Genomic DNA, 18781 nt, shown 5'->3' with positions numbered 1-18781 from the left:
TATATAAGCCCTGGCATTTCATTTTGTAAAGGAAGTTAGAATATAGTTGGAAGCAGTTAGAATATAGTTGGAAGCAGTTAGAAGATAGAGAGAGAAAAGGCAAAGATTGTTGCCAAGATGTTGTTGTAAAAGACTTGTAACTTCATTGAAGAAATGGTGAAATTTATGGGTCGATTCGACAATTTGCATGGTCTTTATACTTCTCATATTTGATTTCATGTTATTAGATGAGTGGAAGAAATGTGCTTGATTGATGGTGAAATTCGTATATCCATACTACTAGCGATTTGTTGATTGCAGACTTGCCTTGCGTAGTCAACTAGAATCATTCAACTTAAGCTTAACTTCAATTGTCGCTTCTTCATTGATATGCATCAACCTGATGGTGTCTATGCCTGCAGTGATGATTTGAACATCATAAAGCTTTCCTTCGAAGATCGCACTAACCTTGTGGAGATGGTCCTGGGATGTCAAAACAAGACTTAGTTAGAATTTCATCAAAGATCATTCATTGCTCCTACATTCTTAGTATTAGAATTAGATCCTTTCCTCGCCCTCGTCTTTTTTCCTTTTTTCAAATCAAAGCTAGTAAGAGCCTATGTTCCAGCAATATTCAAAGCAGATCAGACGTTCAATCATCAAATGTAAGTCCCCTTGTGATTCCAGCAAATCACATCATACCACAGAGAGCATATCCACACGTAGAGACCCTACATCGAAGAACCTTGGAGTCATCCCGATTGATCCTTTTTCGCGACATCTTCAGCAATCAGAGGCTTTACTCAAGAGAGGATAAGGTACCTTTAGGTATTTTATTCTGTGTTTGATAGTGTACAAAATACACGTCAACAGGTTTGCATGTAATCATGGCTTGAGGCCTATATAAAGGGGTGACCCCCCTCATTTGTAACAGGAGGGAGCCTTGTATGAAATTGTTGCGATAAGTTTTGAGATAATAATAGTGAAACATTGTTCTCTGATGGTGTCCACTTAAATTATTTTTTCAAAGCTTACGTGATTTCACCTTCCTCACTTGGATTAGAAATAGTAAAGTGCTTTGGTTTCAATGGAGAATGTAATGGCGTCTAATGAATTTCCATGGTTCATACTTTTTGCATCTTGTTGATTGTAAGTTGCAGTGTAAAGTTAGTCTAAGCCCCCTAAATTTGTGCTAAGTTCGATTGTGGATAGTCGTTTGGATTGCGCCGTTTTTGGGTATTCAAATGTACTTTCTCGATTTGAAAATCCTCTAGCATCCCCGGAAGATTGCACCGATTCTTGCGGAGTTGTAGTTGATCTTGGCGAAACAGAGCTTGGTTTATTTGGAATTTGTCCACCAAAGCACTATTCATTGTTATCACTGCCCTTAGGAGTAGATTTAGATCCTTCTGAACCCTTTCCCTTTTACTTTCAGTTCATTTTAGTCTGTTCGAAGCAGCAACATCGCAGAATTGCCATATCCGATGATGGAGCTCCAACCACAACAAAGAAGTGAAAGAATGATGCAAACGTAAGGCCCCTTGGATTACCAGCAATCACATCAGCCAACTGAGTCACGTCCGTAGCATAAAGGAACCTTGGAGTCGATTGTTTGAACTTCTTGCAATCTTAGCATGCAATCGTACTTTGATCAAGAGAGAGTGAAGTGACCGTTAGGCAACTTTATTCTGTGTTCGACGTAGTCATAAAAAACACGTCAACACCCAGGAGATGGGAAGTCTATTCATAGCTAACATAACCAAGTCTTTATCAGCAAAAGTATCTCCAATTGCACTGAGCTGATCTTTTAACTCAGAAATCTTCATGAAATAAGAAGTAACAAATTCTCCTCTAGACATTTTCACATGCAGCAGTTGACGCCTCAGGGCTAAAGCTCTGCTGGTATTGTTGAATTCATAAAGATCCTTCAGAGTCTGAAACATTTCCTTAGCTGAATCCAACTTAGAGATAATAGGCACCAGATGATCCTTAACAGAATCAATCAGAATTTTCTTAGCCATGGTCTTATTCTTTCTCCGTTGAACTTTCTCTATATCAGCAAAAGGTTCTTCTACATCTTTCAAGACATAGTCAAGGAGATCATTCTCTTCTAGAGTGATTAGAATTCCAAGAAGAGAAATTTGACGAACCATCTAGTCTATCTTCTACTTTAATCCGTTCACCATAATGAATGACTTAGGCAAACAACTGAAAGAAATAAAGAACTTAAAAATTCTGGTTCTAGATCGATCTTCTAGACCCGCTCTGAAACCATGTTAAAATTTGAACCAAGATATAGAAAAACTGAGAACAAAAATTAAAGAATGAAACACAAATACACAAGCCCTTATCTTGGGAAAACCCTCCACCTGAGGGTGAAAAACCCAGCCCACTCAAAAATGAACTTTATTATATCTTAGAAAAAGAATACAACTGATGATAGTCTCAGATTACTATCAATCACAATAATATGAGTTTGATTCTCTACAAATCAATCATAAGAATGAACTCAAATGATACATCTCACATACAATCTAAAAATCTTCATATGACTGAAAACTCTGAATGCAGAAGGAACACATAATATCTTTGATCTGACATACACAATCACACTATTTTGATGAATGAGAGAAGCCGATCATGAATCTATCAAAACTGCCGAAGAAGAGAGAACTTGACAAGGAAGAATGATAAATATAACATATCGGGATTTCCAGTGAAGAGGCACATGACGAGAGAGGGAAAGGCACGGACAGTTACATCTGCACCAACAGCCTCATATACACCGACAGCCACATGAACTGACAGCCACATCACCTTCACCGACAGCCGCAGCAACATGACGAGTCACCGACAGCCACCAATGCAAACAAGGCAAGAAAAGAACAGAAGCTAATGAACCGATACCAGAAGAAATAAATAAGGAACATTGCATTGATGATGTCTATCGCAGCTATATCTTCAACAACAGGCTGTCTAGAATTTCATAGAGAGAACTAACATAGAAAACTCATACATGGAGGTCAATGTCTTAAATAGGTGTCTTCCTCCAAAGAAGAATATGCTAAATGGTTTTTTGGTGATTGAGAGCATCAAGGAACTCAAGCCACCTCAATGCAAAACTCCAATATTTCTCGAATTGAAGGATAGCAATAATCTCTATGCATAGAAGAGAGAGGAACATAAATTTACAGTCATTATTCTACCAACAGTTCATAGGGAAAACACCAAGAGAGAATGCAAAATAGAATTGTGAACCATATGTGGAAGGGTAGTTTTCCATGTTCATATTCTTCATCTCCCATCAGCTTCCTCTTGACAATCATTTTTTTGCTTACATTCTTTGTTTGATTTCCCAGTCAATGAACGGAAGCCAAATGAATGACAACCTTCTCCTGCAGCCCTGCCAACTGAATACAAAGATTAAGCAAATTCAACACAATATGAAATGATCATGAATTCAAATTTCAAAACTGATTTTCTCTATGAACCACATACACGTGGGACTTCAATCAAACATTACAAGATAAGAACAAGAGCACTACTGATTTTATTATTCAATAACATGAGAAAGATTACACAGATCTGGGGAAATTTCAAACGAGTTTTCCTTTACAAAATCCACTTTTCAACTTGCAAGAACTATCATAACACAACTGACAACCAACACCTTATAGACTCACTCTGGGCTGCCAAAACTTGCAAACAGTGATAGAATTTCACCTCACCTTCAACCTACAAAACAATGCTATCAAAGCTAATCTTATTCAATCCAAACTTGATTTTTTATGTAATTCCCTCCAAGTGTGGCACCAAAATCAAGAGGAGTTCACTCTTGGTAAAACTGTAACTCCCACCATAAATAATACATCCAAATATGGTGCCCAAATCAAGGACTTCGATCATGGTCAAATGTAACTCCATCCAACTAAAAATAGCCAAGGGTGGCCCTCTCCAACATGCACCATCATGACAACCAAATGCATTAACATGCATCCACATGCAAATGGAGTGCTCAAATTCCAAGGTGGACCTGGACTAGTCAAAGATACCCCTCACATGAACTCCTCACCTATGACATGTTTGTTGAGTCAAAAATTGCCTACTTTATTATTTCACTCTATGTATTGCACTCAATTTGGTCTCCATGCTTGTAGCATGTTTAGGTTTAATTTTAGTTATTTCTTCAGCCTTTCTCTTGATAGTCCAAATTCCAAGCAACCCTATATCAGTTCCTAATCATCCTTTTGAAATTTTGTAAGCCTGTCTGCACTTGGACGCTAATATTATTGTGGTAGTGATTCGCGCACCATTGTGTTTGTGGTGGTGATTCACACACCATTATGTTTGCGGTAGTTCGTCATGGATGATGATCTCAAGGACCACTCTTTCGAGAGCTTCCCTTTGAACATACTGATCAACGGATACATCCCACAAGTGTACCAGATCCTGCGTCAATCGGTCCTCTGGTGTGTCTTCCTCTTCAATAGTGTCCGATACCAATACTACTTGTTCAAACAGCCAGCCCATTACACTGCCAAACTACTTGTTGCCATAGTGCCTCTCTGTGGCTTAGATCTCTAGGTTCATATCAGCAATGGCGCCAAAATGTTTACTTTCGAAGGTAATGCAAATTATATTATGCAGAGTAAACAATAAATGACATTCATATCATACGGTAAGTAACATAAGAACATAACATCACAATAAATAACATCAGAACATAGCTAAAAGGAAATGCCATTTTATTCCAAAATGTGTAATGTGTACAATCGATAGTAATAGTTTCCAAGACAACCATGAAGTATTTATAGCACCTAGTGGTTGGTTTAGAGTAAAAACTGTTAGCAACTACCAACAACCTCTCGGAAACAATGTCATTACATGGCCAATTATTATTTAACAAAAAATTATTTATTGACCATGGCAAGACTGCCGACTACAATTGTGACATATGTTCAGATGCAAAATCCCTTGTTTCTTAAATGCACATGCCTATATGTCAAGTTTCTTAGTTAGTTTATTGCAAATATCCATCTCTTGTTGTATGTTTCAGACTATATTGCCAATAGATAGGCTCCAGCCAAGAGTAGTTCAAGGCTCCTCATCCAAATCAAAATCAATCATCTTACTTCTTACCTTATCTTGTTCCCTATTAGTGTAGTAGTAGTTTAGGTTCTGCCTTCTCTAATGGCCCCACTTTATAATTGTGACAAATCTTAGAGAGCATGTGGTTGATTATACATTTCAGAGAGCTATAAGACAATGCTTTTCAAATTATGCATGTGTAAGTTAAGTTTAAGCAAATTTATATCAAGTGATACAGCTTAGTGTTATCTTCAAATTGCATGCATAAGTCTTGTTGTTATCTGCTTAGTTGATGTTACATTGTAAACCAGCACCGAGGCTAAGTTACTGTCTTTGGAGCTTCCTAGAGCAAAGGCATGGTTTTTTGTATTTATCTTTAATTGCTTGTAACCTCTCTCATGAATTGGTCCAAAGTTGTCCTTGCCTGATCATGAGTTGCAAGTCTGATTGCTTAAGTTGACTTTCCTTGGTGCTTAGGTTTGGCTGGTTTTGGGAGAATGCAGCTTTGAGAGCCAACAAACATGAGGGTTATGGTCGAGAAGTTGGATATTTCTATGAATGTTGCAGATGCACTAACAAAGCCCGTGAACACAGAAATGTTTATATAGTGTGAAATGGTTATCATTATCAACTTCAAGCAATCAATTCACCTCATTAAAACCCCTTATTATTCTTTCAAAATATACAAGTGGGAGATTGTTAGGACCAGGGGACTAATCATTGCACACCTTGCAAGTCCTAGGTTGAGATCAATTATTTAATATTTATATAATAACATAGATAGTGTGCCCACATGGAAAAGGGCATTCCACTTGCATAGGATCTTGAGACTTAATTGTTGGCACAATTTGCGTTGTGTCATTGGTCATTTGAGGGTTGTAAGAAGTCACTGAATATGGGATTACCATGTTGAATATGATTAACATCTTTGTCCAGCTATTATTCGCAATGTAACAAAAATTATTGCACCTACATCAAGTGCTTGGGAGTTTCTTAGACCCCTCTTGGTCTTGGGGTCAACCAATCAATAAAGTAGTTGCATTCCAATCTTGAAGGAGTTACACTTAAAGAGAGGTGCATGAATTGAAATTGAACCAATCAGCCTACATATTGGCTCATTGTTTTGGTATATCATTTATGGTTTCCTGGGTTTTCTTGGCTTATATATTAAGGACTTCAGATGGAGATTGTATGGTCAATTTTATTCAGGTTTATGCTGCTGAATTTTCTCTAGATTCAATGTTAGATCTCTTGTGAAGCACTGTAACTTATGAGTTTATTGTAACCAGTTTTGAAGAACTAATAAATTTAAGTATGCTTGAGTTCTGGATTTCACTTGCCAGAAATTATTGTAGATTAGTTAATTTGCATTGTATTCCTTATTGCATTAAGTAGGAATTTGTCATATCTTCCCTTTCAGCTATGAACATTTCACTTGAAAACTAAAAAAATAAAAGTGGTACTAAATGGATGGGCGGTGCAAATGTTCATTTGCAACCACCACATCTCATTGGTATTGTTTTAAAAATTTGCGAGGAAGGATTTTCCTAAAACTAGTTGAGGCCTGATTTACTTCTTACTTTATTTTACGAGAGAATATATATGAGTTGCAAGAGACCTTGCAGCTCATGATTAGGACATGTGAATGGAAAAGGTGGAAGGAGTTAAAATGTCAAACAAAGTAGGGGAAACGGAAGAAGACTATAGTTACTTATAGTTTTTGATCAAATGTGAGATAAATCACTTCTTTTGTACCTCTCAATTTCACTATAATTGGATTTGGGTATTCTAAGAGTTCTACTCTTGAGAAAATATACAACTGCATTGATAAAATGCTTGGCCAGACGAAGGCCAAAATTTGTGAGAGACCCCATACTAGAGTCCTACGATGAACATATTCATCTCATCATCCAAAAGGTGGGAAAAGTTGAACACCCCTCTACACAGGCCTACATAAGCTTTGAATCTAAATTGGCACATGGCTAGACCTAGCAAATTTCTTTCCATTGATGACAACAAAGTGAGTGAAGGCCTCGTGAAGACCTTTAAGAAATTGTATGGTTCAGAGGAAGCTTCAATGGTCAAAGTTGAGTGGTTCAAGTTTATTGAACTAGATGGCTACAAGACTTACAGTAAGGATTGACATGCACACTTCAGCATAAGAGAAATTAGTTATTTAGGGGCAAATCTATGGATCTCCAGAATTGTTGTGCAAACTTGCTATTCATCTTCCCTTATAGGTTTCTAGTTCCTCTACTGCTGAAAGGAGCTGGTCCACACATAGTTTTACCCACTCTCAAAAAAGGAAAGGCTTACCTCTGTGAGAATGGAAAGGCTTAATGTTACACAAAATGCCTCTCCTCAACCACAAAACACCCTAGTACAAGAAAAGCCCAGTGACAAAGTGAAATGTATAGCCCGAGGACCTGCAACAAGTTGATGAGGAGCATGAGGTGCAGATGGGTTGGATGGGCTCACTTTGCCGGATGGGGATACAATTCATTCCAATAGTTCTAGTGATGAGGAGTTTCCAAAACATCTCATTGACTATAATGTCTCTGATATTTGTGCTTGTTGCTCGAACAAAAAGTAGCTATGAATATGTTTTCTTGGCCTTCCCATATCATTTTGATGTTTGTCGCTTGTAGACTGTAGTTGGGAGTTTCAGCTTATTTGTACATTTTACATTGAAACTTTATAATGCTATCAGCTACCATGATATAAAATATAAACCATGTTTTATTTATCATATTTATGCAATTCAAATGACAACACCTATGAATTTTACAATTGACATTGTTATAATTATCAGTTGTATAATGTGTTCTCAATTCTGTATTTATTATTGAATTTTGTTAATTGTTTTTAAGCAATGGTAATTTTAAATATATATTTATTTACATGTAGCCATCCTCTTCAAAATTTAAGAGAAATTTTCTGATCCCAAAACCCATCACTGTGTCCCAGAATTTAGAGAAGCATTGCTCGAACATATATATTTTGAGTTTGAATTTTATTTCTGGGGCTTGTCCTATGTTGGATAATACCTATTGTTTTTAGAAGCATCAACACTAAACACATTTCTATTGTGTCATGTTGTTCCTGAATTTCTTAGGCATAGAACGTTTTCTTTTCTTTATTAAAATAAATATTCACATTGCTCACTAGTTAATTTTAGACTCATGCAATCTCTTGCAAGTTTAGGATCAATTATGTCATGCAAGTACTCAAGTGTCAAGATAGCATCTACTTTGCCACAAAAAAGCATATGCAAGTATCACGCTTTGTGTTTTATTTCAGTTTTGAATAATTAAAGAACATAGTTTACACACTGTAGAGCCCTACTCATAATTGGGAGGGTCAATAATCAACTCACTGACTTGCCCCCATATCAAGGAAGCCTCCCAAGCAATTCCAAAACCTTAGATCAGAGGTTTAAACCTCATCTTTAGTGTAACCTGGTGAAACTAACCAGCGTTTCAGCTTGTGACAGATATTCAAGAGTGCAGTTGGATGGATGATTACTCCCCATAGCCTGAAAAGTTTCTTGGTATGAAGTGACAACCTTCACTACCTAGGACCTAATTGCACCAGAGTAGGTCCCTGCATCTTGCATTGTAGGTCATATCATACGTTTCCATTCAGCACTGCATAATATTTGCTTTCCATTTGTGTTTGTCACGTAAATCACACACAATCACTTGTGGGTCATGATTACCTTCTTCATCTCCAACTCACATGCCACAGCAATTAACAGGCGGTAGGTCCATCAGAACTCTATGAACATCTGGAGTATACCATTCCCAAGCCAAAAAGATCCCTTAGTGTGCAAGCACAAACAGTTTGCATTTCATGCACATATCATGATAAACTACTCGTAATTTCTCAATTGTCTGTTGAAAAATGGTGTAAATAAAAAAATAGCTTTGTGGTTTTCAATGCCATGCATTTGAGGAAAGAAAAAAGGAAAGGGAAAGATTAATGTCCCAAAATAACCAAAGTAGCTTTAATTCGACTCAAAAACATCATTCAATTACCTTAAACAAGTGTTGAGTAGAAAAAACCTCAGCTACATATGATGTAATAAAGAAATGTAAACATTACTGTATTGAATATGTTTCAAACCTGGCATGTATTGCAGACCAGGACTAACATACGGCAATAAGAACATCGACTGCGTGAAGAGTAATCGTCAAAAGATTCACCACAAAGTAAGCATGAACCAATAACTCTCATATCAGTACTCCCAACTGAAATCCTGCAGGAAAGTGTCCAAAATAAAATGTCTGCAAAATGTATATGTACAAAACCACCAGATATAAAGCATCAATGAACAAGAAAAGATGTGCATACCTGGGATCAAAAACAAAATTTTTTCCTTTGAAGAACCCCCCATTGGGATATGCCTCTAAGTATCGCTGAATACCACCAGATAACTACCAGGAAAGAAAAATTGATTTAAGAGTAAACATGTGATAGACGTGAAATTAAGTACTACATAGCAATTCTAGCTGAATGTTCACTGCAAGAATTAAAATTCGTGCTTGGATGAGTTGAAAACTTATTTCTCTGGAAGTAGTACTAAAAACTTGATTAGAAGTGGAAAAAATATTGACTGAAAGTCAAACCATCTTACAAGTAATAAATATTTGTGTAATGTTTTTATAAATATGAATTTCTTATCAAGAATGCAGGTCTACAATGCATTTTTCACAAGCCATGATATCAGAAATTTAGAGATGCTAATATCTATTAGAAGTTCTAAATTTAGTATAGCTCCAGAAACAGTGGTAAACATACAATAACAAGAGTCACAAAGAGTCAAGTTCCTGCCAATAGTATGGTTAGTGTAGGGTAAAAAACAAAAAAGTATTTGGTATGATGTTTTTTTTTATAGAAAACCCATTTACTTACATGCTAGAATTATTATTAAAAATAAAATAATCTGAAAAATATTGTGACATTGTAGATATTTGCATAAAAAGAGTTCAAGATAGATATTCAAAAATAATAAAGTAAAATTGTTCTATTATAATAAATTTGATTGTTTTTGTACATTTGTCTAACAATACTAAAATACACTAAAACCAAAATTCATATATAACATTGAACATTTCATTCAAGAATTTAATACTAGCAATTGCACCTTGGTGTGCAATGGGTGCGCCAAAGAGTTATGAAAGTTTAAATGGGGAAAAGTTTGGTCTATTTTTCATATACATTTTGTGTAGTACGTGACATCAATTGGTAGGTCATTTGAATTAGAAACATAATTAGGCTCCATTACCAATAAGCTCATATTATGTTTGCATTAAAGAGAGAGGGAGAGAAGAGATGGATAGAAAGGAGGAGAGATAGAGGGGGGAAGAGTGAGAGAGAGAGGGGTACGGATATACAGATGGAGATGGAGATGGAGATGGAGCGGATAGAAAGGAGGAGAGATAGAGGGGGGAAGAGTGAGAGAGAGGGGGGTACGGATATACAGATGGAGATGGAGATGGAGATGGACCTAGATATAGAGAAGGAAAAGAAGGGGGCATAGGAGGAGGAATAGAGAGAGAGAGAGAGATATGTTAGAGTGGAAAGATAGGAAGTGATATAGAGAGAGGTAGAGAGAGGGAGTAATATTGGGGTAGAGAAAGATGCAAAGATAGAGATAAGAGAGATGTAGGAGGGAATATGTAGATATAGAGATAGAGATGCAAAGAGATATAGATATAGAGGTATAGGAAGATGGAGAGGGATAAATAGAAAGAGAGGAGAGAGGAAGGTAGAGGTAGACATGAAGAGAGAGAGGCGATAAGGGATAGATAGGGAGATAGAGATAAAGGGGGAAAGAGTAAGAGAGAAAGAAGGTGACAAAGACAAGCAATTTAGAGAGAGAGGTATAGAGTAAAGGATAGAGAGGGGAAAAGATAGAATGAGAAACAAGGATTGTGTGTATATAAGAGAGAGATAGAGAGGGAGGGAGAGATAGAAATAGAGAGATATAGAAAGAGAGAGTGATAGGCATATAGGGATAGAAAGGGAAAGATAGGGATAGAAAGAGGGAGAATAGGGATAGAGGGTGTGTGTGTGTGTGTGTGTGAGAGAGAGAGAGAGAGCGTGTGTGTGAGAGAGAGAGAGAGAAAGAGAGAGAGATAGAAAGATAGAAAGATAGAAAGACAAATATATAAGAAGTGATATATAGAACAAACTACATGTAAAGTCAAAATATATTCATGTTTAAAGATTAATGAAAAATAATAATTTAAATAATTAATCATTAATAATTAATTAAATTAAAAAAGTAAAACTATTTTTTTTATTAATTGATATTGAAATATTAAAAGAATATGTACCTAAAAATAGAATTAATATATTACAACAATATTAACAGTAATTGAAAGTAGGTATAAGTAAATTCTTAAATAAATTAAATTTTAGAAATTGAAATCGCACTTCTAATCAAATTTTAAAAACAAAAATAAACTATATTCAAATTATTAGTGAAGGTAAATATCAGTAATAGCATATTGAAAAATTGCAAGCATAAATATTATAGATATTAAATCACAAGTACCACCAAAATATGTTAATTCAAAGTTGTATAATATATTACAGGGTTCTCCTCGCAGTGCAGCGGCAAGCTGCAAGCCATATGGATATGGCGACTCAGGATCAAGTCTCGTGCAGGTGCTTGGAGATATTATGCAAGTAGAAGTTTGGCGTTGCGGGCCCCACATGCCACGGTGGACATTGTTGACCTATGTGGATACTGCATCAGAGAGGATCAATGGCAGATTGGTGTGCAGAATGCGGAGAAAAGAGTTTGTACGGAGGTTGGTGTCGACATAGATGGAGAATCTGTACAGAGGATGGAGGAGATAGGTGGTGCAGATGTTGAGGTAGGAAGAGGGGTGTTTGAAGGAGGAGAATGAGAGGGTGGAGCGCAGAGGTGAAAAGGCAGAGGATGGAGGTTGGAGGAAGGCGATGGTGAAGATAGGTGGAGGGGAGGAAAAATGGTGAGAGGGCCGGATTAAAAAAAAGACGAGGGAGGACAAGATGGTGGTAGGTGAAAGCGGCGGCACTTGAAGGTGGTACAGAGGTTGGTGGTGGTGATAGGAGGCACAGTCGGAGGTGGAGATAGGAGAGGAAGCAGCATGAGACAAATTAAGGAGGTGTGAATACCTCAGATTAAAATTGTAACCACGGGGAGGGGGTCCCCCAATGTGACCCCCACTGGTTCCAAGCTCCAGTCAAAAGCGGTTACCAACCGAAAAAAAAAAGTTGTATAATATATTACAAAAATGCTTACAAAACATTGCATTAGTTCAACTTTTCCATAAACTAACTCTCAACTTCGAAGAAATTTCAAGAATGATTCAACATAAAATCACACTTTAAACAAATAAAACTATTTCACTTTTTTTTTTCATTTATAAAATGCAACCATAAACATCTCACTAAAAGAACATTTTCGTATTAAAAAAAATATCTAAAAACAAGAAATTTTAAAAAAATATATTCTTTAGTTTTAAAAAAAAATATAGTAATTCTAAAATTTGATTAATTAATAAAACAACTGCATACTATAACGTGCCCCCCATAAAGTAATAGATGGAGTAGTGGGAAAAATATAAAATTGTCTTACTAGTTATAGTTCCAATAATTGCATTTTTTGTAAGGCACATTTAATTGAGTTGCAGTTTCGGTATGGTAAGGTGCATTTCAGAATGGTCTGTGGTGATAAAAAGGAAGCAGATGAATTAATGCAGATGTCAAAAAGCCAACGAAAAAAGGGATGATAAATATTAGTTCAATCATCTTGCAATAAATGAATTGTAATATCTAACATATAAAAAAAAAATGAATTTTACATCCACTATTTGCAATATGGACCAACAGAGAGAGAAAAATGACATTTATACTAGGTTACCGAGTTCGCCCCTGGGCCACCCTAGTACTGGTCCGGGTTCGACCGAGTCCGTGGTACGGGTCCGGTTTGACCTAGGTTCGACCAAGGTTCGAAAAACCTAGAGTGAGTTCGACCCTGGTCAAACCCAGTCGAACTCAGTTGAACCCGGGTGGCTAGGCGGCCCGTAAAGTCAAAAAACAAACCAAATTTTTATTTTTTTTCAATTCTGCCTTGTAAAAAGTGAAAGTTATAACCTAAAATTGACTTCTAAAACATTTTATTGACTCATTTCACCTCATTTGTGTTGCAAACAAAATTTTTATGAGAGTAGGTTGAAGAAAGGGTGAACAAATTTTGGCTTCCAAGATCAAAGAGGAGGAGTTGAAGACTGATTTTAGAAGCTTCAACAAGTGTTGCAGCATCATTTCCATACATTTTCAAGCTTCCATTGGCTGCAAGAGGTAGGTTTTTAAACATTTTTTTCCAACTATTTTTGTTTCACAAATTGTCAAACATGAAACTTGAATTTTTTTTCATTATTTAGTTTTTGTTTTTGAATATGTTTATTTTATTTCTTGCCATAGGAACTAGAATGCCATCTACATCTTCCTCTATTGGCAATGAACAAATAATTGCAAAACAAAGAAATGATCCAAATTCTCCCTTATGGAAATATGTGGACATTATAAAACAACTTCCGGGAGGTGGGGGATTCCGTTGGAAATGCCATGGATGTGATATTGAACGTAATAGTTCATATTCTCGGGTGGTAGGCCATTTGTGTGGAATAAAAGGAAGAGGCGTCAAAAAATGCCCTGGAAAAAATGGTAAACCTATACCAGATGAGATAGTGATGAAATATATTAGGGAGCATGAGGCGGTAGAAGAGAGGGAAGCCCGTAGATTGAACCAAACCACATCAAAGAAAACAAAGGGAGTGCAAGGCCCTTCTAATCCCAGTATTGTAGTAGAAGACCACCCCTTCTTTGCCACAAATGAACCTCAAAGTGAACCACCCTTGACACGTAAAAGAACAAAGGGGCCTTTAGAAACCGCATTCCAAAATGAGAGTAGAGACAATGCTGACCAAGATATAGTAAGGTGCATTTATGCAAATGGGTTGTCATTCAATGTTGTTCACTCCCCATATTGGAAGCAAATGATAAAAAGTGTTAATGAGGCACCAAGAGGGTATAAGGGCCCCGGTTATGAGAAGGTACGTGGAACATTATTGGAGAAAGAGGTGAAGAGGGTTGAAGATGAATTGAAACCCATAAGGGATTCATGGGTTGAGACAGGTGTAACAATTGTTTCAAATGGGTGGAAAGATGCTAAAAACCGTCCCTTGATCAATGTCATAGCGGTGTCCCCTAAAGGGGCAATGTTTTTTAGCACTGTGGATTGTGAGGGCCAAATAAAAGATGGCCAATTTATTGCAGAAATTCTCATCTCTGCCATCGAGTCTGTAGGATCCCGCAATGTTGTCCAAGTCATAACGGACAATGCAAAAAATTGTAGAGCTGCTGGTTTGTTGGTTGAGCAACGCTATAATCACATCTTTTGGACACCTTGTGCGGTACATTCACTCAATCTTATGCTACAAAGGATTGGGCAAAAAATAAAATGGATCAGAGATGCGTATGCAAAGGCTGAGGACATCCAGATGTTCATCACAAACCACCACATATCTCAAGGGATTTTTAGAACCTATTCGAATTTGGAGCTATTGAAGGTAAGTGAAATAGTAATTTAATTTTACATTTTCTGATTTTTTTGAATTTTCAATGTTAATAATATCATTGTGTAAGCTATATTGTGTATTCTTCTTTAAAGTTTGGCTTTATTTTTTAATCATTTGGCATTAATTTGTGTTATAGGTTGCTGAGACCCGTTTTGCATCAAACACAATCGTCTTAAGACGACTTGTGAAAGTTAGAGTGGCACTATGCAATATGGTGATCAGCACCAATTGGACTGTATGGAAGCAAAGTAGCACTGAGAGGGCAGAAAAAATTAGGGATAGAATATTGAATGAGAAATGGTGGGATCTTGTTACATATCTCCTAAGTATCACTGAGCCCATCATGAGCATGATTCGCTATACAGACATGGATAGGCCTTGCATAGGTGAGATTTATGATGGCATTGACTCAATGCTTGAAAAAATAAAGGTCACTATAAATGAAAAAGAGAATGATCCTCAGGAGAAATTCTTCAAAGAACTAGAAGTAATTATTGTAGAGAGGTGGAATAAGATGACCACTCCTTTGCACCTTCTTGCCTATGCCTTGACACCTAAGTGCTATAGCAATCAGTTTCTTGACAAACCAGGAAGGATTCCACCATGGAGAGATCTAGAAGTATCTGATGGGTACAAGGCAGCATTTCTTAGACTATATCCCGATGATGATTTGCGAGATGTTGTTACAAATGAGTTCATAGAATTCGCAAATGGGAATGGTTTAAGTGTTGATGCACTTCGTCATAGATCCAAGAAGGATGCTCATAGCTGGTGGTACTTCCATGGCACATGCTTCCAACACCTACAACCCCTCGCTATAAAAGTTTTATCACAAGTAAGTTTAATTAATTGAAATTTTAAATTTACAAGTTTTAGTTTATTTATAGTTTACTTTGTCTTCATAGGTTGCTAGTAATTTTATTTTTATTAATGTATAACTTTAATTGTTTACTTTGTCTTCATAGGTTGCTAGTTCATCTGCTTCAGAAAGAAATTGGAGCACATACTCTTTCATCCACTCAGTAAAGCGCAATAGGCTGCATTCAAAAAGAGTGGAGAATTTAGTATATGTGCATTCCAACCTACGTCTTCTTTCACACAAACAACATGACTACACACAAGGGGAAACAAAGATGTGGGATATAGAGCCAGAGCATACTGATTTGGATGCTCCTGCTTCTCAGCTTCTTGCATTGACACTTGATGACTCGGAAATTGAGCCAACTTATAGTGCAAGTGCAAGTGGCATTGGCTCATCTAATGTCAATGTCAATGAGGAGGAGGAGGAGGATGAATTAGATGATCCATTTGATGATTAAACTTTAAGTTTATATTGTTGAAAGTTGAAACAATGATACTTGAATATTTTGTCATTTTGCTATTAAACTTGATGTATATGATGCTATTATCAATTATGGTATGATCATGATGCTATGATTACAAGTTTATGTTTGTTTTGTTGTTTATATGATGCTATGTGACATGCAAATTTTAATTCATGCTTATAGGCTTCACAAATATCAAAATATAGATATATATATATATATATATATAAAATTTACATGTTTTTGTACTAACGAACCCGAACCCCTTTTCAAAATTTTGCCGTACCGGCATACAGGGTTCTTCGAACCCGAACCCGTACCGGCAACCTAGCATTTATATAATTATGTAAAATAGAAAATAAATGTAGACAATAGAAATTTCATTTGAACTTTTTAATTCTGTGATATGATTGGTTAAAGTAATAGAAAAATTAAAAGAAATGGATGCATAAGTATCCTGCCTTTGGCAGGAACTAATAATGATTAAAAGTGAAAATGTGTGCTTGTTTTCCTCTTGAACTATGTCTAAGCATTATAATATAGAATTATGAGATATCTGAAAGCTAGTGTGCAAGATATAGATGACTATCTTAAGGTACCAAATACGAAATATAAAATGCTAAATGAAATGATGCTACACCACAATTTTCAGATTTTACTTTCATATAAATGTAAAATTGAAGTCACTTCTAAAAATTCCAAATTACCTGGTAGACGTTTTCATAGCCTGAACCTTTCATTCTGATATATGCAGATGCCATTTCACACCGAACTCCTCCTGTGCAGTACCTGTAGTCAAGATAAGTTTAAAGAAAAACATACATGGATAACTTACTATTGCACTAGTCAAGGTGTCAAAGCAAATGATATTTCCTGGACAACACATACTTTTTTCCTTATTTTTTAACATACCCCTGAAACAATCAAATAAAGAAAAACAACATATTCAAATACTCCATTGATGTAACTGTCAATTGTCACTAATAGTTGGCACTTCATTAAGCCCTATAGATCAAGAAAATAATTCATTGTTTGCAAGAGAACTGGAATACCACAAGAAGTTAAAGAAAAACTATAACTTGTCAACAACTTTAGCGAACTAACTGTCACATTGGAAATCATGTGTATTATTGTAAAAGTGTGTGGAGGTCAGCAAGCCAACTGCAGTTCTTGTGAGTGCCTGTTATCAATTTCTGCTAAAATGCATATGGGAATACAAAAAGGACCTAAATAATTGTAGTCTAATAACCTGGAGGTCAAAGACAGCAAAGCATAGTTACAGTTCCAGAATATGATCATAAAAAGCAATGAATAAATATTCAAATTTCAAAACATAAGCTAATAGATGTTTGACAAAGAAACTACTCCTTCAAAGTGACGCAATATGATCAGCAAAGATTCTGTTAAATGCAAAGTTCTCTAAAAAGCATGCCAAAATCGAGTGGGAAGGTCCATATTTACATAAGAATGTTGTTGCCACATAGCTGCTCTGCATGACTATCTATCCAAGCAGGCAAATCACTGTACTGTCTAATCTTTGGAACTAAAGTCTGAACCTGTCCTGGTGGTAGAAACTTGCCAATTCTTGTTTCATACATATTCCTAGCGTCCAAGAGAACAAATCCCTCATGATGTTGGCGATCACCAGTTTCACATTCTAATTGTGAAGCCAAAAAATCAAGTGAATTATTTAAATCATATCGGTTGAGATCACAATCTTCCTGAAGCATTCCACCTGCAAATTTTTTAAGCCTTTAGTTATCCTGCATAGTACATACAAATACCATATGAATTGAATGTCAGATAATTGAGCTTACAGATAGCAGACTTTACCAGCCATTTGAAGAATTGAATGAAATTCAATAGCAGAGAGATGTTTTCCAGCATTTGAAATTGATGGTGATCTAACCAATGGATGAGCAACAAGAGATACCACCTCCTGCACAAACACATTAGTGTCTTTACTAAGTAAGAATGAAGGAACTGCATGCATGTAGTCGCATTGCTTTAAATTCACAAAATAATCAATAAGTCAATAATTGTCATTCATCCTTGTACGTTCCAGAATCCAAACAGATTTATCACATTATGTTTTCCACAAAGGTCATCATAGTAATAATTTCAAAAGCTTGGACGTATCACATTATGTTTATCAAGACAATTTATTCCGTGTGTATTGTCATTTCTTCACTTACAGTCTCAGCCATCTACCTCCGTACTCATCTCTTTGTTTTTGTCTCTGAAACGCACTTCTTATTTTCCATATTATCTGTATCATATGATATCTCCTGATGCAAACCCCCATGTCCATCTTAAAATTGATTGAGCATTCTTGTAGTTTTTCCATTATTTTATGCAATTTACAAATAAGGATACCTAGCTCTAGTTCTTTGATTCATGTTGATGTACCTGTCTTCTGCCAAAACAGTGTGCATATCCATCGCAGAAAAGTAGTTGTAATATATCTATACTTATTTTCTAAGTTGCCAGTTCGGATATGGGTTCAGGTTCGGGTTCGAGAACCTGGTTCGCCAGTATGGCAAAATTTTGAAAAGGGGTTTGGGTTTGTTTTGGGTTCATTAGTGTGTGTGTGTGTGTGTGTGTGTGTATACAGCCTGTAAGCATGAATTAAGATTAGAATGTCACATAGCATCATATAAACAACAAAACCACCATAAACTTGTAATCATAGCATCATGATCTCCTTTGTCACTTTTTGGTATATAGTAAGGCAAAAACAAAAACATGTTA

The 18781-nt window shown here is 36.1% G+C and overlaps 2 protein-coding genes across 3 annotated transcripts in view; one reads left to right on the top strand and one right to left on the bottom strand.

Annotated features, from left to right (window-relative positions):
* LOC131044886 (rhodanese-like domain-containing protein 6) overlaps nt 1–18781 on the bottom strand; it is a 115923-nt gene that overhangs the window by 18089 nt on the left and 79053 nt on the right. For both annotated transcript variants that reach the window (XM_057978360.2, XM_057978361.2), the window contains exons 3-7: nt 17864–17969; nt 17492–17765; nt 16738–16819; nt 9421–9503; nt 9193–9325 (exon numbers count right to left, since the gene is read on the bottom strand). In XM_057978360.2, coding sequence (XP_057834343.2) covers nt 9193–9325; nt 9421–9503; nt 16738–16819; nt 17492–17765; nt 17864–17969 — 678 coding nt within the window. The remainder of the gene's footprint in view (nt 1–9192; nt 9326–9420; nt 9504–16737; nt 16820–17491; nt 17766–17863; nt 17970–18781) is intronic.
* Nucleotides 14686–16098, top strand: LOC131875484 (uncharacterized). Its single transcript, XM_059219917.1, has 2 exons — nt 14686–15540; nt 15671–16098. The coding sequence occupies exons 1-2, from the start codon at nt 14917–14919 to the stop codon at nt 16022–16024; spliced, it is 978 nt and encodes a 325-aa protein (XP_059075900.1). The 5' UTR covers nt 14686–14916; the 3' UTR covers nt 16025–16098.

Source organism: Cryptomeria japonica, chromosome 1 (assembly GCF_030272615.1).
Source record: "Cryptomeria japonica chromosome 1, Sugi_1.0, whole genome shotgun sequence".
In the NCBI taxonomy this organism is placed as follows: domain Eukaryota; kingdom Viridiplantae; phylum Streptophyta; class Pinopsida; order Cupressales; family Cupressaceae; genus Cryptomeria; species Cryptomeria japonica.
Note: the sequence above shows the minus strand (reverse complement) of the source record. Positions and strands in the feature narration are given on the sequence as shown.